Below are 23537 nucleotides of genomic sequence, written 5' to 3'. Positions count from 1 at the left end.
TAAAGGAAAAAAATAGATACTCATTGGTTTCACTGATATAACTTGTAATTCTGGGTTTTAAAATTGCTTACGACTTTTTCTTGATTAATGGCCATCAGTGCGTAATACGGTCGTTCGAAGGCCGAGAGAAACTTGTTGAATTAAAATATTGACGTGGAACTGGCTTCAGAAAGTCATCTGCACTGACCATCATTCCTCCAACTAATTAAACGAGATTAATACGAAGCTCATTAATTTTAGTTACAACCGAAATGAAATTTACTCTGGAACCGTGGACATTTCCTGTGTAACTAATGTCAGAAATGACTTTTAAATCAATCCTGCGTGCACTTTAATTCCATTTCTAGGAAATTAATTTGTAGGCTAGGTCCGAGCATACATGTGGTATGTGGTTATTTTTAATGCCGATTAGCAAAGCCGTAAACTTGGCAAATGAAATATATATTGGGTGTGCAACGTAGAAAGAATGAGTTAAACAACAGAATTTTCGAAAATTTCTCTCTCTCCATCAGAGTGGCGGATCCAGGATTTTCATTGGATTGGAGTGCAAAGTTAGTTTAATTTAAAAAAAAAAAGAAGCAAAGAAAAGAGAGGAAAAAAAGTTCTATCAAGGCATGTAGTAATGATTAATTTTGAGACTCACTACGCAAACGTTAAGCTTATACTTGTCTATATAAAGACTCAATTCTAGGAACGACCAACAATCCTTTTTTCCATTAAAGCTGCCGGTTCACTTAAAAAAAATCCTTGAGAACAATAAAATACAATACAGGAAACAATATCTAGCGCGCTAGATATTAAGGTGCATCAACTCTCTGACAAAAGAGATAACTCTAACTTGGATAAATGTCTTTTATTCCTTTATAAAATTGTCGAAATAAAAGTCATTTTTGTCAAATTTTTGCCCCCCCCCCCCCCACTACACAAACAAGGCATGTCGAAATTATTTGCATTTTAATTTCATGAATTACATTTCTTTTGGTAAATCGTAAGCATTAAAGTAGCAAGGGATGATGAACCGAAAATGATGATTCTAGGAACTGTGCGATTTAATGATGACCAAAGGAAGGTAACTCTTATTTGATAAATTTCACAGACCAGTAAGGCATTAGTATTTTGAACACGTCAACTTGTTTATTTGTTTTTGGGTGTGAAGTGGGGGAGGGGGCTGGGGTGGGATGATCAAAGGAAAAAGTTGTTCAAGGCCAGAAAACTTAAAATTTTCCCCATGATTAGATGTTTTAATTTGCGACATAAATTATTCTGTTTTGGTCTTATAATAATTGAAAGAAAATTGAATTTATTCTACACAGAGGTTTTGCATATGCATATACACTGTATTTGAAAAATTATAAAGCATATGTTTAACCCCTATATATACCCCCCACCCACCCCTTCCTTTTTTTTTAAAAAAAAAGACATACATATGAAAATTTCGATTTCAGTACATTAAAAGACTGTTGTGGTCTTGTTTCCTTTTTGGTACACATGTGTGTTTTTTTAAGTTTTGTTTCTTACTTTAAAGTGACAGTAACAGTTGCATGATTTTAAAATGGAATAATATAAATTTCTATCTGATTAAAAATGCATCGTGTTATACTCCTTTAATGTTCCAACTTTTGAGACTCTCCCTCATGCAGGGATTGGGATGTATCGGGGTATCTTAAAGCATCATCAAAATCTCTGCCTCATTCATGAGTCTACATCTAAATATGTATATATGTTTCCATTGAAAAATCTGCGCCCCCTCCTGGGTGTTCCTGTAATAATTAAAAAAATCTCATTTTCGCTGTTACAGTATTCAGGTTTTGTCAAATTTGTATGCAAATGGTAATAAGCATTACATTAATTCAACAAAAAGTGAATTTTGTTTAAAATGAATTTACTGATTTTTTATCTATCGTTATGTAGGCATATGGCTCTGCTTATCCACCAAGTTTCTTTCATCATTATTTATCAGCTAAGAAATGATATTTTCACTTTTACACGTACGGCTTAATACATAATTATCTCTTTTTAATAATTATCAGTTGCATTAATATTTTATTTAGTCGTAAATTTAGGTTACATGCCGAATATTCCACGTATACGGGTAATTATATCCCCATTAACGATCTTCTTGAGAATAAGCCGACACACCTGTAGTTTGCACGATCTAGTGCTAACCAAATTATATGGGTTCCTTGATTGCTCCTTACACTTGTCTGAATTCTTAATGATTGATCAGACAACTTTACCAAAATGTTAAACCAATACTTAAAAATTCCTGTCCACTGATCAATGTCCCTCAGGGCAAACACAAACACATGCGATATAATCTGTGTGTGTCCCCCTCCCCCTTTCAGGAAAGCACACGAACATTAAATCTCATTCGTCTAGTTGTCCTTCTGTCAGTCTGTCCAAAAACTTTAACCTTGGTAGAAAAGATAGGGCTTTCATATTTCACATGTGAATTAAGGAGGCTGGGGGGTCAACAAATTAACCACCAGATTTAACTTAATTTTTTAGATATGATATCTTAAGCTGTCAACTATCATTTGGCAAAGAAAAATTTCAAAAATTTTAGTTTTAAAATTTGATCATTTTCTATATCTTCATATGGAGCTCTTCTTCTAAAGGAGATCAATATAGTCTAAAAATGGCCACAACCCCCCAGCCTCTTTAAATGTGAAATGAAATCACTTCCGACTTATCATGTCTTGACAAGTCAGTGTACAAGGAAGTATTATACATTTGTATTAAATGGGGAGATAACGAACAGTGATCAATATCATAAGTCCATTTAAACGATATAAATTATGAACAGAGCAAACACGGACCTATGAAAACAGAGGTGGGATCAGGTACCATGGAGGAATAAGTATTCCTTGTCGACCGGTCACACCAGCCTGTGTTCTTTGTCAGGATCGGATAAAAAAAAACGTAGACAATTCAGTGTGAAAATAATGGACTAACAATTTGTATGAAAAACGTCAGTCAACATTCGACTTAATGTTGACCTTCAACGAGATTTTTGATAGCCTTGCATCATCAATTTATTTGTCAATAGCCTGTCCCGTTTTAGAAATTGATCGTACGTAAAATATGCTCTCGTGCATCGAATCGAAACAAAATTCTTATGCAGGTCATAATTGAATTCTGCTCCAAAGGGAAGTTAAAAATAGAAATGTTGAACTCATCACGTCTATCATAAAGTTTAGTTGTCAGTTTTCTCTAGTTAAACATCCAAATATGAAACACATGTGTCAGTTTATTTCGTGTTCAAAGGAATTAAACTGAATACTGTCAATTGATATCTGGCGAGGAAAAATGCAACGGTCCAGGCAAGCATTCGAACCTGGTCCCCGGTCAGGTACTTTACAAGCTGAGCTATCGCGAAGACACCAACCTTGGATCTTCCATCTATCACAATCGGATCATGGCACCAAATGTAACCGGCGAGGAGAAAAATGCAAAAGGACCAGACAATCATTCGAACCCAGGCACTCTGAATCACTAGGCAGGTGGTCTAGCAACTGAGCTATCTAGCCACCGGAGATCGAACCTGCCTGACTGTCAGATTTCTCCCTCCTTAGAGGTCTTCGTCCCCAAAGACGCCAACCCAGGCTCTTCCCTGACAGGTCTTTCACCTGGAACTTCTCAAGGATGACTTGGCACGAAATGTAACAAGAAAGCGATCAATGACCCAGTCTAAAAATTTGAACTCAGGCCCCCTGAATCACTAGTCTTTTTTTTTTAAATTTTATTTTATTTATTTATTTTATTTAATCTTTTCTAGTCAGGTGCCACCAACTGAGCTTTCCGGCAACCGGAGAATTTAATCTTCCTAAATGTCACGCATTGCTGTCAGGCAGGTTCCAATTGACCAGTTAGCTCAGTTAATAGGGTACTTGTCTAGATTTAAGGGTCCCCGGGTTTGAATCCTAGTCTTGTTTATCCATTGTATCTTGTTACATTTGGTGCCATGCTCTGCTAGTTACAGGTGAAAATCCATCAGGGAAGACCGATTTTGTGACCTTGCAGGAACAGACGTCTAAGGAGGGAGGAATGTGGCAGTAATGTGGATGCCTTTCTGATAACAAAGGGTCTATGTCCCATTAACCCTCCACCCCACCCCCACCCAGCGTGTCAACGGGGGAGAAGCGCCTGGAAGCCCCACAGAAATTGACATTTATTTAGGAGTGTTAGATTGATTCTCAGAATGTGTTGTGTGTAGACAATGCATTAAAACAAATTATCTTCGAATAATGAAACAAATTTTGAAATATATACGAGAATTGTCTAAGAAACATATTTGATATTTTTGTTTTGTTAAAATTATGAAGTTAAATATTGGCCTGCACCAGAAACAACATTTTATGAATAAAACATACAAATTTCAAAAAACCCTCGTATAGTCTTTTTTCAAAGAATTTTCTATTTATTTATTGCAGCCCGGAGGACCGGGCTGCTCTATACATATAAGTTTAAGTGTTGGTATATGAGGATTGAGGTGGGAGAAGTTATTCAGAATTAACGGTTTTCTAAACATTAAAAAGATTGTTAATCAGAATGTTCTTTCCCTTTATAAATTACGAGATACACAATATATTTACTTCCATAAAGTGAATCTGTAAAAATATATATGTTTTTCATATTTAATATATAAAGTTGCTCATCATTTACTATCGAAAAAACGACAGGTCCCTTTTTTTAGAACATCGAATTTTACTTATCGCATAAAAACGTAAAAAAGTACTTTACACAGTTCGTGTTTTATATTCTTTAAGTGAAAGACATTTTTGAAAATAGGTGATGCATGTGTCTGGTTTCAAATTATATTTTATGCAGCCAACATTTACTTGAGGAATATTGATAAAGTTTAAAAGGGTATCGTTTTTGTTCGATTTTCATCCGACTATAAGTTTTCAAAATACTCTCGACTATCGTCTCCATCATTTAGACGCATGCCTTTTTCACACATATCGAAGCGGTTTGATGATCAAGACTCATTTCCATTGTTTACTTTATCTATTTCCCGGACGACAATTGATGGTTACATCAATGTTTTCTTGTTTCATATATTTATACTGTTGGTGAAAAAATGATGTGGATGCTTTGGCATATACATATTAGCTTTGCCACTGATTTTTTGGCCTAGCTACATCACTGGTCAGTTAGGTTTGTTCGCGGGTTGCCAGATACATGGAGCACCTGTTTCGAGTTCAGGGGCCAATTTTCAAATTCTGGTCTATGGAATCATTATTGTTCTGGGGGGACCAATATTCGTGGATTTCGTGGGTCACCCTTACCCACGAATTTACATCTTGAAGAACGTTTATTTTGTTAAAATATTGATTCATTGAATCTACCGTATGAACGAGTAACCCACGAAAATAAGTCCCAACGAACAAGTTAATTTTGCTTGCCCACGAACATTGACCCCCTACGAATTAAAATGTTTCCACGGTAGATTAGCATTTTTTTTCCATTCTCGATACATATTTATCATAGATACAGGTCATTCTTAAAAGTTACATGTACTGTGATAAGAGTATGTCATCTGACTGAGAATATTTTCTCTTTCTCTTTGTATGAAACTGAAAATTATCAGTATTTTGAAATCTACCATCATCTTAGTTTGTGCTTGAACTCAAGACCAGGAATCATGAATTCCTCTAACAAGATCGACCATTCACTATTGAATGAAGTTGATAGTTCTGAGTCATCTGTATAACATTGTTCAAGTTGAATCTAAATTCTTCTTTTTCTGTTTGTAAATTAATTAAAGTATATGCTATGTATTAAACAATAGTGTTTTATGTTTTCCTTTAGATACCACTAGCCATTAAATGGAACAAACTGAAGACGGTCTTTTCTTTGGGCTTCCATATTCGTTGCTCTGGTGTATATCTCAACAAACCTTAAGCTCAGAGAGAATAGTATACACATCTCCACCATTATTTCATTCCCTGCTCACCATATAAACAAGACTGAATGCTCAAGAGGGGGACCACCTGAGGTTTTCCGTTCTACTGAATGATTTTTTTTTCATTCGATGCAATTCTTTTCGTTTAGGCCACTGGAGCTCAGTGTTGCTATGTCTTCATTATTGTGCATTTTCATCCATTTTTTAAAAAAATATTATTATTTTTTCTGTAACACTTGAGTCAGCTCCAGCCAATTTTGCTGGAAACATTTATGGACAAAGGCAAACCAAAATCATCCTTGCATCATGGATAGGGCAAAAATACTAGCATGCAATCTTTATAAATCTGTTTCATTACCCTTGCTAATCTTAAAGGCAAACTATTTGCATGATTATAATAAACATAGTTGTTTAACGAAACTGTGAATCCATGACCACTAAGTCGAGGATCCTGGATGCGGCCAATTTTCATATGTACATCGAAAATGCATTATATTTTGAAAAAAAAAATATTTTTAGTTCTAGACATCTGAGAGGAAAAGTGTCTCATGAGTCATTATCATTATGAAAAGTTATTCCTCTACAAGAACTGTGCTATTAAAGATTTTGTGTCCAGAGATCAGGCCCTGTGTGGGAAAAAATACACGCATTGAAAAAATATATTTTTGAAAATATTTTTTACTCTTGGACATTAAATAAACAAACTGTATTCAGGATCACAATGATTTAAAATGTATCTGCACATGACCAGAATTTTTAAAAATGCATAACCTATGGGTCCAATGGTAGGGCCAAAAATAGTCATATATATTAAAAATCTTCAGATCATAGGATCTGAAAAGCAAACTTTTTTCATGACTGTAACAAAAAAAACCCATTAAGTTGGCAAAACATTTTCAGGATTATAACAATCAGATATTCATCTACTAAAAGCTACTGCTAAATGCTACTCCTCCTATTTTTGGTTTGATTTCAATATAACTTGGCACACAAGTAGACTACTCTAAGATACATTATTCTATTCATCGGTTTTTGATTTTGTGAGCATTGTTGCCATGTTACTAAAAATAGAAATTTCAGCGAAAAACTTTCAAAACGCTACTCCTCCTACAGTTTTGATCTGATTTCATTATTACTTGGCACACAAGGAGATTAACTCAGAAATATAATAAATTCTTTGTATAGAGCTTTGAATTTGAATAATGGTGAGAATTTTGCACACAAGTAGACTACACTGAGATACATAATTCTGTTTATTAGTTCTATTTTTGTGGCAAGATTTACTGCAATAAGACAATTGTTGGAAGAGTAGCCTTTTGTAAGTATTTCACAGAAATTTCTAATTTTAGTAACCATGGCAACACCGTTCATCGAAATAAAAAAACCGATGTATCTTAGTGTAGTCCACTTGTGTGCCAAGTTATATTGAAGTCAGACCAAAACTGTGGAAGGAGTAGCATTTTAAAGGAATTTCACAGAAACATCTATTTTAAGTAACCATGGCAACACCGTTCATCAAAATAAAAAAGTGCACAGAAATATGCACATTAGTGTAGTCTACTTGTGTGCCAAATTATATTGAAATCAGGCCAAAACGGTAGGAGGAATAGCATTTTAAAGAAATTTCACAGAAATTTCTATTTTAAGGAACCATGGCAACACCATTCATCAAAATCAAAAACAGATGCGCTGAATATTATTTATCTTAGTGTTGTCTACTTGTGTGCTAAGTTATATTGAAATCAGGCAAAAACGGTTGGAGGAGTAGCAATTTAAACGTTTTACAGAAATTTCTATTTTTAGTAACCATGGCAACACCGTTCATCGAAATTAAGGAAGAGTAGCGTTTTGAAAAATAGTTTACAGACAGCCAGATGGACAGACAGCTAGACAGACAGACGGAAGACGGACACACCTTAAGCTTAAGGTCTTCTGGTCTCTAAATAGAGCTTAAAACAAAACAAAACAAATCAAAACAAAACAAACAAACGAAAAAATAACAACCCCAAAACAAAAGAAAAGAAAAAAAGCTTGATAATTTCAAAGATTTTTAAGAAATTGTTTTCTACATGTTATACCTTTCTTTCTGATTTCAAGAATAAAGTTTTTCAATTTTGAAAGATAAAAAAAATTCCAAAAAGAAATATTCAAGTCAGAATGCATCTTTTTTCCAAGACTGTCGTGAGTCGACAGTTCTCAATAGAATATGGAGGATGCCATAAAAAAGGGAGGCTCTCAGAACTTCGATTGATTATTATTCTAATACTACATTGTTATAATATATTTTTTCAGATTATATTCAGACTATTATTTTAGTGACAATGGTGAACAAAACAACTACTTTACAAACGTTGTGAAGAAAGTAATGACTGTTATTGAAAATTGTTGCTAAAATAGAAGTATACGGTATTGTTTGACTTGAATAAGAGACTTAAAGTCCTTTACTATAAAATATAAGTTAATGGAAAAACAAAACATGATACCATTTTGACTAAAATCAAACAGCAAATTTCTGCCTCCTTAAAAATAAAATATTTCAAAAAGTTAAATATTTGATTTCAAATTTTGAAATAATTTTAAAAGTTTGTGGCAAACTGAATACTGCAAAGCACATTTGAGAATATTATGGCTATAGTGTCCATGCATAGATAGTTGACTAGGCGTAGCCAGGTGAACTTTTGGTAAGTACGATTCCAAAATTTACGTCCTATAGCGAGGTATAGATGTTTCTGTTATCTGTCATCGCTGAAAAGTGAGTACAATCGTCTAAATATAGACAGTAATTTAAAGGGTATTCCCATTTATAAACTCGGAAGGCACGAACAATAAAATGTTACATTGAAATATAACCAAATTTTCCAAAACTCGGAGTTCACCAACAATACTGTTTGAGCATGAATCTATTACTATAGCTAGTTAGAATATTTCCCGATTTATGTCTATACGAGGGTTGTTCGGAAAGTTCGTGGACTACCGTCATAACTTTTTTACTTAACGTCATATAACATCCAAATTTGGAAGAAATATTTCAACAGTAAATTTAAATGATGTGTATTAAAATTTTCAAAAATATCAAACTTATTTAGACTTAAAAAATGCGAAAATCGGATCACGGAGCAGGTCAAAATTTCGTTATTTACAATCAAGACACTAAATAATGTCTGAGGTCATATCTTCTGTAAAATGAAACAAAATCGGAAAAATTCTACACGTTCAAATTAAGAATTGTTTCATCTCTTCTAATTCCAAATTATGACTTAATATTTTGCTTCGTTGAAAAGAAATCAGTTTCAGAAGATAGGTAGTCCTCATTGAAAAAGCCAAAAAAGATGACGTCGTAGAACGTCACAGAGCAACAGTTAACCATACAATTTTGTGTTGTACTCTGCAAAACTCCATAAAAAAAACTCTGAAAATGCTGGTGGAAGAAGGAAATATGTCAAAAGCGAGCCATGCATGTGTGTGTACATGGTACAAGCGGTATTTGAATGACAGACTACTCTGCTTAGACGATGGTGATCTCTGAGAAAACGGATTATCTGTAAAAATCTTCTCAAAAACATTGAAAAGTTTGTAACGTCATGCTAAGAGTTTGGCGCTTCACAGATGCTGATCTTGTGAAAGTACACTTATGCAGTGAAAAATATGTAACATTGACAAACAAAATAATGCTACTGGGACAATTGTTAGCAAAATAGATTTCAAGTGATAGAGAAACGTTTCTAATGAGTGCACTGGTATTGGGCAATACTGTGTGAAATGTATAGGGATAGTATTTTTGAGAACCTAATGTCGGTATGTTTTTGACGTTACAGTGTTGTTGAGTTTGCTCCGTGGTTACAAAACGTGTTGATTTTAAAATTAAATAACATGAATTCTATTAAATCACATGGAATGAAACTTCACACTTAAACAAAATAAATATTTTTACATATGATAATGTGCTCATTTTAAATTTCTTGAAGATATAGTATAACGAGAGGTATAGTTTGCCATTGCTTATGAATCATCAGAACTTGTATACAAAACTTTTCCCCCATGTGTTAAAAAATTTCATTTGGGACATAAAACATAAACTCAAACTTTAAAAAAAAAATTTGATTGAAGTTGAGATATGGATATGAAGACTACACGTGAAAAGAGTTGTTTAATTTGACATACAGTTATTATAAATTTCCAACATTACTAATACATTACTAATACATTTGTAAAGATATTAGATTATCCTAATTGTTAAACGTTTATCACCTATTATTTGGTTATATTTTAAGAATTATTTTTAGATTGGATTGAATATTGTATTCATTCCAAAGGCAATGTATGGTGTGATACGTAAAATTAGACAATTTAATCTACCCTTCGAATGTCAATTGGATCTGTTTGATAAAGTAGTTTTACCAGTATTGTTATATGGCTGTGAAATATGGGGTTATGAAAATATTGATATTATTGAACGAGTACATTTACGTTTTCTGAAACATATATTGAATTTAAAAAGTACCACTCCAAGTTATATGATTTATGGAGAAACTGGACGGTTTCCATTATATATAAATATTTACTCAAGAATGGTAAAATATTGGGCAAAACATGTGTATGGGAAAGAAAACAAATTGTGCAGAATTGTATATATGTATTTACGTAAACAATATGATAAAGGAGAAATGATAAACTCCTGGATTTCATTTGTACAAAATATTTTTGACAGATGTGGTTTATCAAATATATGGTATGAGCAATATTTCTATAATGTAGAATGGATAACTGCTACAGTCAAACAAAGATTAAAAGATCAATATATTCAAAAGTGGAATAGTGAAGTTCAAGAATCTTCAAAAAGTTTAAATTATAGAATTTTTAAAACCAATTTTGAGTGCGAAAAATATTTAACACTGTTATCATGTAAATTTAGAAAAACTTTAGTTAAATTTAGAACCACAAACCACCACCTTCCAATTGAAACAGGTAGATGGAATGGTACTCAAAGAAGTGAAAGATTCTGTAGCTTATGTGATAGTAATCAGATAGGAGATGAATATCATTATATTTTAGAATGTAGTGCTTTAAATCAAGCGAGGAAAATTTTTTTGAACCCAAAATTTTGTTCTAAGCCAAACACTATGAAGTTTTGTGAAGTTATGTGCCAAAATGATGCCGATCCTTTGAAAAAATTATGTACATTTATTACTAAGATTAATAGTATGGTCTGTTCTCCCTAGCTAGCTTAATTAATCTCACCTTTTGCTTGACCCACTGTATTATATGTGTATATGTTTTATATGTTTATGTACCTCATGTAACCATTTACATGGTTTTTGAGTGAATAAATTGAATTGAATTGAATTGAATTCCTCTGTCATGCCTTGAAGGTCTGGGTTTTCAAAATGGGGAAAAAAACGTTTGAACGTTCTGATTATCATATTGTAAAGGGGGTTATTTTAAAGTAAAATATTCTCGTCTATCTTTGTTATTATTTTTAAATATAGAAATAATAAAGATCCACATAAAAATTTAAAATTCTAATATGTAAAAAAAAAAAAAAAAAAAAAAAATACTCATGTGTTTTAAAAATAAGTTGGTTCCAAAGAAGAAAAGTTTTCCAGAATGGTACATTAATGTTGGTCTGAAAAAAAAAAGCATTTTGTTTTCATTTTTTATAAGTTTAATTAAGATGTTAACTTATAAATCACCTGCTAAATGTCTGACATTTACTTTGGTGACCAGCCTGAAAGATGAATTTCATAATATCAACTAAAAATCACTGAAAAAGAGAGAGTATTGAACCTTGTAGTCGCCCGCGTGGCCCAGTAAGGAATTAAGTACTTCGAACATCGAATCCCACTGCGGGACGTGGAGACCGGTCCTTTGGATGAAACCGTAAAAACCGAGGTCCCGTGTCGCCGTTGGTGCTGGCACGAAAAAGATCCGTAAATGCCGAGTATAGGTCAAAATTTGCGGCTCTCCACCGCGGCAAATGGTGGCGTCTCCATATGAGTTAAAAATTCTCGAGAGGGACGTTAAACAACAAACAAACAAACAAACAATTGAACCTTGTATCATAACACTACTATAACATGTTATTCAACCTCATGTTCCTCCGTCAGGCATCTGTAGGGATTTAAACGTATCAATATACAATGTAAAACTAAAAACAAAAGTAATTGATAATCAAAAGGATCAAGATAAAATTTAATATATGATTAATCTCTAAATATTTGGAATTATTTGACCTAAAACTTTTTAACTGATTGCAGGCGAGAATACAGTTGGGATGTTACTATTTATGAAAAATGGAGATAACGAACTGTATTCAAGCTCAAAGTCCATTTAGACAATACAAATCGGGAGAAGAGCAAACATGGACCTCCGAAAACATCGCACGTAGGATCAGGTGCCATGGAGGAGTGAACATTCCTTGCCGACCGGTCACACCCACCGTGTGCTCCTTGTCATGATCGGGAAAACGGAAAAATCCGTAGACAATTCAGTGTGTAAAACAATTAGTATGAAAAACGTCAGTCAACATTTGAATTAATGATACTTTGTATTTGCTGATAAGGTCATTGTGTCGACCATAAAACTTGCAAAATGTTGACTTCAAACGAGACTGTTAATATCCTTGTTTCATCAACTTGTTTGTCAATAGCTTGCCTTGTTTTAGAAAATGTTCATACGTAGAGCATGCTCTTGCGTATCGAATTAACTGAGAGACAAAAACCCCATATGCAGGTGATATATTGCTACACTGTACGTAAGTGAAATTAACGATTGAAAATTGAAGTCATCACGTTTATCATAAAGCTTTGTTGTTGGGTTACTTTTAAAGTCTATTTCTAGTAAAATATTCAAATATGAAACAGATGTGTCAGACCCTATCGTATCTTTTATTTCAAGCTCACTGAGATATATCGAGTCCACATATGAATAAAAGTAACTATTGTTAATTGATAGACACGTCGTCGAAATATCTAAATGTCGAGTTGAAGGCCACAGCAAGTGTTTTCTTCTTCTCATGTTGAAGTTTTTGAATAAATTCTGAATACAAAAATAGGTTTGCTAATAAGGGGGTGCAATTGGTACCCATGGGAATTCCAACAGATTGTTGGAAGACCTGATCTCCAAAAACTACATAAATATATATTGTCAATCAGAAACTCAAGCATCTTTTTAATATCAACTTCAGAGTCCTTGTGTGTATAATCAGAATGTTTTTAACAAAATCATTTTGCAAATGACCATTGACAAGGTGAGTATATTTACGAGTTCCATTTTTATTGAAAAAGCAGCTGTCTATGACGTCAAAAAGAGTGGACTTTAATTTAATTTTGGGAATGGTTGTATAAAGTGTAGAAAAGTCGTATGTTTTTGATGTTATTGATTTTGTTAACATTTTGCGATTCAAATTTTCTAAAAGACATGTTTCATTCCAATTGTGATAAATCATTGTTTTTATACTAAATTTGACTAAGGATTACTCCGTCTACCTGATAGTGCTCACGGCGGGTGGAACCTGTCCACAGGGGATGCTTACTTCTCATAGGCACCTGGTCCCACCTCTGGTGTTTTTTTCCCCTGTCCAGGATTCTTATCCTCTACTGGATTCATGAGAACACTGTTCTCGTTATCTTCATCTTTTACATTAAGCTGTCAGTGTTGAAAAGACAATGATGTGTGAAATCCTTTAGTTTAAAGGAAAAGTAAATAAAAACGCTAAGATTTCTGGAATATTCTGGAACAGTAGTAGCATTCATTGTTTTATTGTCTTTCCTTATATGTACATTTTTCAGCACAAAGGTGACAATTAAGATTTACATTTATTATTGTATCAGAAAGGTTTATTCATCGAAAGCATCGTCAAAATGTTTTTAAAGAAAAGAAAAATAAACTTTTTTTCTCAAGCCCCACACGTGCATACGTAATCTTTGTATTTCGTGTTAATTGATGTTTGTCAGAGCGTCGTACTGTCATCATATTCGCCCTATACTATGTGCCCTGAAGCGAAGTTCTCGCATGGAGATGTGCATTACATTGCGGATTAATGCCGGCTTTATCATCTTTTCATAATGGAATGATTATTGACACGTAAGTTTTTATATATTTCTTATTTTTACATTGATCATTACTTACGATATAAATTTCTTGGACTTGATTTAAAAAAAAAAAACAAAAACGGAGGTGTGTTTTGCCATTTGGATGTTTTGTTTTTGTCATCTGTTTCGTACCGAATCTGTTGTACTGCCCTGTATACGAACATCTAAGCTGGCTAGATGAACTATAATGGACTTATTTTTTGACCATTTTAAAATTGAAGAATTTCAAATATAGATATAAAGAAAAATACTACTATCTCTGCAGTTACATAATTCTATCGTTAACTTAAATCATAGACATGATAAGATAAGACCAGGCATTTAATTGGTTTTTGTTTTTATTTTATTACATACAAAATTTTTTAACCTTTTAATTTGAAGATTATGATAACATTACATGTATGTGAACCAAGGTGTGCGTTTTGAGAATTCATTTTTTTACGAAAGGTTTTCAGGTGAAATATCTAAATAGCAATCTAATGGACGACCTCTGGTAACCTCTAAAACATAATTACTCTGCCAAAATATTTATGTTAATAAGACAATGCATTGTTTCCTTTATGCTCCGCCTGTTTGATTTACATTGTAGATAACTACATTTATCACCTTCATTAGTTTTACATTCCATATTTGCAACAAATAATATTTAAGAAAAAATCTACGATATTTTTTAATCAAGGGCTTGTGTATATGCGATTCCTGATGTGTACTTGTATACATTAGTGTGTGAGACTATGTGTTTTAGGGCAGATCTTTTTGAACGATACATAAATCCTTGAATGATAAATTGGAACAATGTTCAAAACTTATTTCTTCGATTTTGATAAAACAGTACATTACTCTTTATCCAGAAAAGACACGCAAAAAAGACTAGTCTATGTGAGATTTACAATAATCTAATTTCATAAAAAAAAAAATTAGTGTAATATGTAAATTTGGTATATATGATAGAATATGCATTGTGTTGTCAACTTAAAATTGTCAAGGAATTAATCAGAATGGGGATATTGGAAATTTGATCCCCATGTGAACTTTTTGAATTTCTTGAATAAATAAGTAAAATTGTTTGAATATCAAATTATTTGTTCTGAAACGTAAACATTTATGATCCAAAAAAGTATTCTATCTACCTTGATCTTTGTTGTGAATGATGGTGTTTGTAGCTGTATGTGAATTAAGATTGATGGGAAAGGTCCAACAATACATATACCTAGCATGTTGATTTTCCTGTAAATATGTAAACTCTTTTCAATTAGATAATGATTTCTTAGATTATAATTCCCTTGATTGAATGCCACCACCCTTCCAATACCTTTGTAAATTGCCTTTTTAATTTAGATTCCTTCAGACGTCTTTTGTGAAATATCAACATGCATTGCCCATTGCACAAGAAAAACGCAAGCTTTTGGCATCATTGACAAGGGAATCCCGGTAAGACCTTTTGAATATATACGACTAGTATGCACTAAGTATACTAGTATATGAATTGAAGACTCGTGTTGATCGGATAGGATTTGAATTTTTCCACCCGTTTGATATCTTTACTTCTGTTAAGGAAAAATGCCTCAAACAAAAACACGGATGCATGGATCGATAATGATACATTCAGATATATCGACGATGTTTTATCAATAACAATAGTTACCTCAGCCCATATGTCGACTCGATATATCCAAGTGCACTCGAAATAAAGGACACCACAGAATCTGTTTCATATTTGGAGGTTTTACTGACTACAGACAATAAGGACCAACTAATAACTAAACTGTATGATAAAGGAGATAACTTCAGCTTTTCCATCGTCAACTTTCCTTATTTATGTACAGTAATATTCCGCAAGACCTGCATCTGAGTTTATGTCTCCAAACGTATTCGATACTCAAGAGCATGCTCTGAGTAAGATAAATTTTTAAACCGAGACAAGCCACTGACAGATAAGTTGATGTTACAGGGATTTCAACAGCATATCGCTTAAAGCCTGCATTTCCTAAATTCTATGGTCTGTATAATGACCTAGCTAGCAAATATAACCAATCATTGGGTCGTATTTCGACTGACATGTTAGGCCTCTGTTTTTAAGCTTAATTTGACTACGGAATATTCAGTGTACCTGATCAGTACATAGGGCTCACGGCGGATGTAACCGGTCAATAGGGGATGTTTCCTCCCTATAGGCACCTGATCCCAACTCTGGAATTTCCAGAGGTCGTTGCTTCATTTCCTGTTCACAGATTTGTATTGTTTATAGGGTTTTATGAGTTTGATCGCTGTTCGTTATTTTTACCGTTTTTCATTCAGTTTTTATGAATAAATTCAAATTAATTCAAAGTGATGTTCAAAGAAAAAAAAATCACTGTTATAAATTTTCATCATGTTAATGAAAGGGGGATAAAGTATTTTTTTTTTAATCTTTCAGATGCTTACATTCAGAAAGATGTCGAAAATCAGATGCATCCAATTCTGCGCCTGCGTAACTTGTACTTTGTTGTTGATTTCCTTGGAACTTTACATGAAGGATCAAACAAAAGTTTTGCAGACGACATTCACTCCTGCAAAACTATCAATTACTATTCCCTCGCCAGTAAAGGAAAAAAATACTATCGTGTGTCCAAAAGGTCGACCAAAACCAGTTATTGACGATATTCTGTGCATGGTATTATTTCTCTATTTCTGCATGACAAAACTATACATTTGAAGAATGGATATATATATATATATATATATATATATATATATATATATATATATATATATATATAGTTATATATAGTTATATATAGAAAAATATGATTATATAAAATAGCAAAAATACACAATTCTAACAGCTTTTTCTTTGAATCTGTTCCTAAAGTGACTACACATTGTATTCAGACAGACTTTGAATTTTGCTATATGATCTTTCTTAATCTCGCAAATTCTGAATATACTGGTAGCAGTAATTATATTGTTGTCATGTTGTAAATTTAGTATTAACAACCACCAAATAATTTCAAAATTTACAACATGACAATCTGCCCAGAGACTTGTGGAGGGAATTTTTGATTTTGAAATTGTGAATTTCTTTTTTTGAAAGCCTTAGTTAACTTAGAAACTTATCCAAACAAATCAAGCTCTGTGAAATGTCTTTTTAAAAAATGTGAAACATTGATGTGAAATAAAGTAAATCAATGCTTTGTTGTTTGAGCCATGTGTTCCTAAAACCCAAACACTATTTTTTCCAGTCGCAATTTAATTTTTCGACCTTGCATAAAAACCCATGCTGGAAGTCTGTAAGCGGAAAACTAAAATGCCTTCCATATTTTCAAGTGATAGGAATGGATAAATGTGGCACGACTGACCTTTTTGCACGGATATCGCGACACCCGGATGTAGCAGTGAACACAAAAAACAAAGAGACTATGTATTGGTCTTGGAAACGATATGGCGAGTTTATTTTTCAAATCTGATGAATTACATATAGAATTTAAATCGAGTATATAAATTATCAAAGCAGTAGATTTACTCTTCCAACTTGTATTACTATCAAATATCAGGCACAAAGATTTTTTTCCCCATTTTCTTGTCCACTGATAATTAGTTTTAGAAAATGTTTTTAATCAGTATTAAATGACAGAATTAAGTAAAGTTGTTTGATCTTAATAAATGTATATTCCTTATATTGATCATAGGTTATTGGTTATGGTCAGCGAGCATGATGAAGACCTATTTCTCAGACTATGTAAATTATTTTAGTAACACGGCTGCATTATTAAATAACGCTACACGAAAAGACGGCAAGACAAAGCTCATCACTGGTGAGTAGGCACCCCTTTCATCATTTTAGGGCAAATTTGTTACTGTTTTTAACTAAAATGTTAATTGGAATACTTGATACTAAATTTGTTATTATTTCTCTGGAATTACCTCAGTGTTCTCAATAAAAATATAAAGCCAAACTCTAGAAATTGGTGAATAAAACATACCAAAACTACAATTAACATTATATATTTTAAAGTTTTCTTTTTGGTGTTGCAAAATAAACCCTAGTCTCGACTCATGCATGTTTTGATTTTTTTCAGGGGACGGAACTCCGATGGATATGTGGGATTTTCGGGGATGGAAAATGATACCACAGAACAGGGGACTCTCAGAACCCCGATATCTGACCCCACATCTCATTAAACACATAAATCCAGACGTTAAACTTATAGTTATACTCAGAAATCCAGTAGATAGGTAAAAAAAAACCATCAGAGGATAGTTGATTTCCAAGATTTCTGGAATGCCTTTTATATGATGAAAATATTCAACATTTGAATAATAAAGACAACAATTTGGACAAAAACATATTTACCATATTCACAAGATCAACATCATCTAGTTTTGAAAACTAAAGGTCTTATTCTAATGTTATTCAGTTCCCTCGTACAATATCTTAGGATATTTGTATAGTTCTCAATCACCAAGCTTTCTTCTTTTAGACTGTATTCGGACTACTATTTTATTGACAATGGAGAGCGAAACAAGAATCAAACTACTTTTCATTTCGCTGTGTTGAAGGCAATTGATGTTCTTGAGAGGTGTCGCATACGAAGAAGTTTGAGGAGTTGTCTGTTTGATTTTCATATCAATGCAGACTTAGTTAAACAAAAAGTAAGTAAATAGCTATTGCTACTTATTATCAATTTCCGCTGATCATCTAATGTGTATACATCGTTGGTTAAACAATAAGTAAACTTTGCTCTTTAAATTTCTTAGCACCAATTAATGATTTGTCAGTGTAAGATTTATCGAAAAATATGTACATAAATACGAAAAAGTTAACTGGCTCGGGTTGTTTTAATTCATTAACTAATCAAACGTCAACCAACTATTAAGTTTCAATTTTCTTCGAGAGTTGCATAACAGAAGAAAAAATTGATCTAGAGAAGATCAAATCTTTAAAAAAAAAATTCAGTATCCTGCATTTAGCTTTGGAGCAGAAGTAGATGTACGTCACCACCAACCAACCCCCTCTTGTAAAAACTTGAAAAATAACAATTTCATTAATCATGTTAATTGACTTTATTGTGAAACCTGTTATATACTATGACTTTAGGTGCTTTTATTTCATTTTTCTCAAAGATAAAAGCAGCGAATATGCATATTTTAATGATCAACTGATTTTTTTGTAAACATTAACTTTTAACGCCGAGTATTTGATACACAAGACTGTATTTAGAAAAAAAACTGAAATGTTTTTATTAAAGCACAACATTTTAACAGCTTTAATTGTATTTGAACAATACCTTATTCATTAATTTTCTCTTTTCATGTAAGCAAATTTATTACGAAGTACAAATTGTACTTGTGGTTCGTTGTCACTATGCTCTCAGTGAGGAATTTACAAATTTTACCGATAAATTTATTAGGAAAACCTACTACATTTGTAATAGTGACTGTCCTTCCATATATAAATATATTCGCAACTTAAAGTGTTATCAATGATTTACCATAATTTCAATGTCCATTCACGCAAAAGCTTTTTTTTTATGTCACGCAGCTATAATCGCTCGATTTTCTATTTAACATTGGGCTCGATGCTATATGATGTTCTAGAAGCTTCCGTCAATATTATGACAAAATAATTTGCACATTTTCCTTTCAAATTTGTCATCACAACTTATTTCTTTTATATCATTTAAATCAAGTTTTGATTGAATAATTCAGTGATGACGTTTTATGAAATAAATAAACGCTTGCTTGTTGTCACTTTCATTAAAAATTGTTAGTAACTTAGATCCGCCAACCGAAACCGCCATCGTACTCATGTTTTTACTATTTCATGGCTGTTTATAGAAAATGAAAGTAGACTTTTAAATTAATGTACCATACTTACTAATTACTATGCGAGTGTAATCTGAATATAGTTTACGGATCTCATCTTGTATCTAGTGTATTCATAGAGGAGTTAGTAAGAACTCTGGTGCACCTATTTCGGAGTTTATTTGCAAAAGAGTCTTTATTAATTTATAAGTATAAATACTCATAGTTCTCTTTCTAAGAGTGAAGTTCTTCAAAATCACATTTCAGTACATGTTAACAAAGGTTAGTTCTAAAATTCATAAACATTGCCTGGTCCAGCAAATGGTCTACCAAGACACTATTTTTACTCCTTACAATTTATTAAAAATTTTAAGGTCAAGATCTATTAAATGAAAGGTGCCTTCAGATTTCTGGAACTTGAGAAACAAGTTCTTTCAATGATCCTTTATAAATATAGCTTGGCGAAATAAGGTGTATCGGGGCATAATTTTTAGGTAAACTCAACGAAAAATGATACTTTAAACTGTTATTTTCAATGAAAAATGAAGGAAGTCATGTATAAATATGGGAGTTTTTTCCTTCTCAGAAAAAGAAAATGTATCAATATTGCCTACAGTCTCTTGGAAAACAGTTTTTCATATCTTCTTGACCTTTTCTTTAAAATGATATTAATTTGAATATAGGTATCCGGGTTAATTTTGACATGATTTCAAATTGAATTCCATGAAAATGTTTCATTTTCTATGTAATTCTATAATAGCTGTAAAGTACGGGAAAAATTAAGTTAAAATCAATTATGACGTCACAATGGATCTAGCACTAAAATGACAGTCTAAACTTATTTACTAGATCTTGACCTTAAGGTCAAGATCTAGTAAATGAGTTTAGTCTGTCTTTTGGTGCTAGATCCATTATGACGTCATAATTGATTTAATCTTATTTTTTCCAGTTTTTTACGGCTATAACAGAATTAAGTAGAAAATGACACATTTTCATGGAATTCAATTTGAAATCATTTCTAAAGGAACCCCGATACCTAAATTCAATTTAATATCATTTTAAAGAAGAGGCCAAGAAGATATGAAAAACCATTTATTGAGAGACTGTAGGCAATATTGATACATTTTATTTGTCTGAGATTCAGAAAACTCCCATTTTTATACCTGATTTTCTTCATTTTTCATTGAAAAGGGCAGTTTAAAATATGTTTTTTCGTTGCTTTTATCTAAAAATTATGCCCCGATACACCTCAATTTATTTAGCTACAATTGTAAAAGATTACTAAAGGAATTTGTTTCTCAAATTTGAGAAATCTGTAGGCACTCTTCATTTACTAGATCTTGACCTTAAAGCGAAATTTAGAGATCAAATTCAAATACGACGATATGCATTCGGCGCTATACCTCTGCGACGTCATATGCAACAGTTCAGTGATAGAGAAACTGCATACTTTTAACGATGTTATCAACGACAAATGCGGAATAATTAAGAAAATCCTGAAATAAATTACATGCTTTTTCAATTACTCTAAGAGTATAAACATTTGTTAAATTTATGTACTAGTAACGGACCACAGTGCATACATGGTGTTATCATTTTAGTAGAGGAAATTGAAAAGCACGAAGAAAATTGATTTATAGCTTGTGTCCTCCACAAAAATTTAGAATTTCTCAATTTCAATTTGTATATGACAATTAAGTGTCACATACACAAATTTAAATTGAAAAATTCTAAATTTTTGAAGAGGACACATGTCAATTTTTATCACAGTTTATATAAAGATTATAGAAGAAATGGTATATAGTAAAGATCCTGTCATTTTCAAACTACAGGTACAGCTGTATTTTTTCCAATTTTCGGGGGTACGTGTTTTATGCCCTTTTCACAGATTTGTAATGCTTTGTGATTTTTTTTCAGATCGATCACTGTTCGTTATTTTCACTTTCTTAATACTGTATTTATATAATTAATATTTTTTCTTTCTAACATTTACCATTATACTTGAATGAAATTATATTTGATTAAATCACCTTTTACACATTGCAAACATTAATTATGCAAGTTGAAAATTGCAGAGAATTGTATATAAATTTGAAATAGTGTAATATTTTTAATTGCGTGTATCTTCTATGTATGTTTTGTTTGTTGGTTTGTTTGTCGAACCCGCGACGTAATGATCAACTCCCTACTCCGCGACTCTAGAGCAAACGCTCTAACCACTGCGCCACGCAGGCGACCTTCTATGTATGTAATTGCTTGTATTAAACGTTGAATTCGACATTGATTGGTGAGATCCATTTGTAAAATAAGAAAATAGAATGGATACATCTTCTTAACAATGGTTATTCAGTGTAAATTAGGTTTCACGATCTTCATCTAAAATCGTCAACAAAACCATCCCTAAAAATCTTAATTTCTTTGACTTTCTATTCTTTTCCTTGATAGATAGTGTTGGCAAGATTATTTTGTGTAGCTTCTTTATATTTATTGTATTTCAGGTATCATGATGATTTTCTTTTATTGACTGATATACAATTATTAGACCTTTTTTTAATTTACTTTGCTTAATTGAAAATAATATACAGAAATGTTAATGAAATGGTTCATTAAGAAGTTTAAAATAACTCTCATTGTATGAGCTTTATAAGCAATACAGAAAATTCTTGTATAAAATAGCTAAGTTTTTTTTTACTGGGTGGAAAATGGAAATACATCAACATTCACATAACCCGACAAGTTTTTTATAGCTTTAATAGTGTAATACTAGCTTTAATAATAAGTTATGCAACAATAGAAAGAATCTTTTTCAAAATAATTCCCAAACTTCAGCTTCAATATATAATTTTCAAAGAACTTTATGAGTAACAAGTCCTACTGGAAGTTCAATGTCACACCTGTAAAAGTTTGGATCTTAATTTGATAAGTTACAAAACATTTAAGGCTCGCATAGTCTGTAGTTCTGGTAATTACCTTTCAGTAAAATATAATTTTATATTTTCAGACGAGAATACATTTAGGATTTTATGCTGTTTATCTTCGAGAATGGCTCTCAGTATTTCCACGTGAACAAATGTTAATTCTACGGACAGAAGATTACTCATCTAATGTGTCCTCTGTTGTCAGACAAGTATTTAAATTTCTTGAATTACGTGAGTATTAAAAGTTTGTTTAATGCAATTTTTTTTAGTCTCAACATCAGAAACATTTTCATTATCAACTTCGTTATCATCATTTACTCTTCAATCTGTGACCTTCATAATTAAGTATAAACAATAAATTGACAATAACAATGTTTTTACCTGTTTCTATTTTGTATTTTAGAGGTTTTGAAGGTTATTTTATGTTATTTTTTCAGGTGATTTGACAGATGATGAACTAGAAAAACTGAATATTACGGTATCAAAAAGAGTATATGTTACAAAAGACAAGATTGGAAAACCGCCCATGAACCCCAAAACAAGACAAATCTTAGAAAATATTTATCGTTCTGATATACAAGACTTATATAAGTTATTGAATGATGAAAGATTTCTGTGGCAATCACAAAACAATGTTATTGAAAAGAATAAGGAAAATGTGACACAATTTTATAAACTATATTATGAAAATAAAACATGATGCTTACTCTCTCTCTCTCTCTCTCTGCGAAGTTAAATGGTCGTATTCAAATGAATGTCATTAGAAACCATTCTTTTGCAGTTTTAGGGAATAAGTCTGAATATAATGTGAATCTTGTTTAGGTCACTAGTTCTCTG

At 32.2% G+C, this 23537-nt stretch overlaps 2 protein-coding genes across 2 annotated transcripts in view; one reads left to right on the top strand and one right to left on the bottom strand.

The window, feature by feature from the left end:
• Positions 1 to 23537, bottom strand: part of LOC133200175 (caspase activity and apoptosis inhibitor 1-like) — a 327434-nt gene that overhangs the window by 115824 nt on the left and 188073 nt on the right. The gene's annotated exons all lie outside the window — the stretch shown is intronic.
• Positions 16586 to 23400, top strand: LOC133200247 (carbohydrate sulfotransferase 15-like). The gene is made up of 7 exons (XM_061336063.1): positions 16586 to 16651; positions 17305 to 17421; positions 17667 to 17792; positions 18057 to 18213; positions 18459 to 18630; positions 22784 to 22931; positions 23138 to 23400. The coding sequence occupies exons 2-7, from the start codon at positions 17313 to 17315 to the stop codon at positions 23398 to 23400; spliced, it is 975 nt and encodes a 324-aa protein (XP_061192047.1). The 5' UTR covers positions 16586 to 16651; positions 17305 to 17312.

The sequence above is a fragment of the Saccostrea echinata genome, unplaced genomic scaffold, assembly GCF_033153115.1.
Source record: "Saccostrea echinata isolate AGI-Se365-2 ecotype Australia unplaced genomic scaffold, CSIRO_AGI_Sech_v1 ptg000037l, whole genome shotgun sequence".
Lineage (NCBI taxonomy): Eukaryota > Metazoa > Mollusca > Bivalvia > Ostreida > Ostreidae > Saccostrea > Saccostrea echinata.
This window is presented reverse-complemented; position numbering and strand designations above follow the sequence as displayed.

Coding starts and splice junctions, on each gene's coding strand:
- LOC133200247 (XM_061336063.1), top strand. CDS start 17,313: ATGGATAAATGTGGCACGACTGACCTTTTTGCACGGATATCGCGACAC. Junction 17,793..18,056: donor CAAGACAAAGCTCATCACTG/GTGAGTAGGCAC, acceptor GATTTTTTTCAG/GGGACGGAACTCCGATGGAT. Junction 18,214..18,458: donor CTCAGAAATCCAGTAGATAG/GTAAAAAAAAAC, acceptor TTCTTCTTTTAG/ACTGTATTCGGACTACTATT.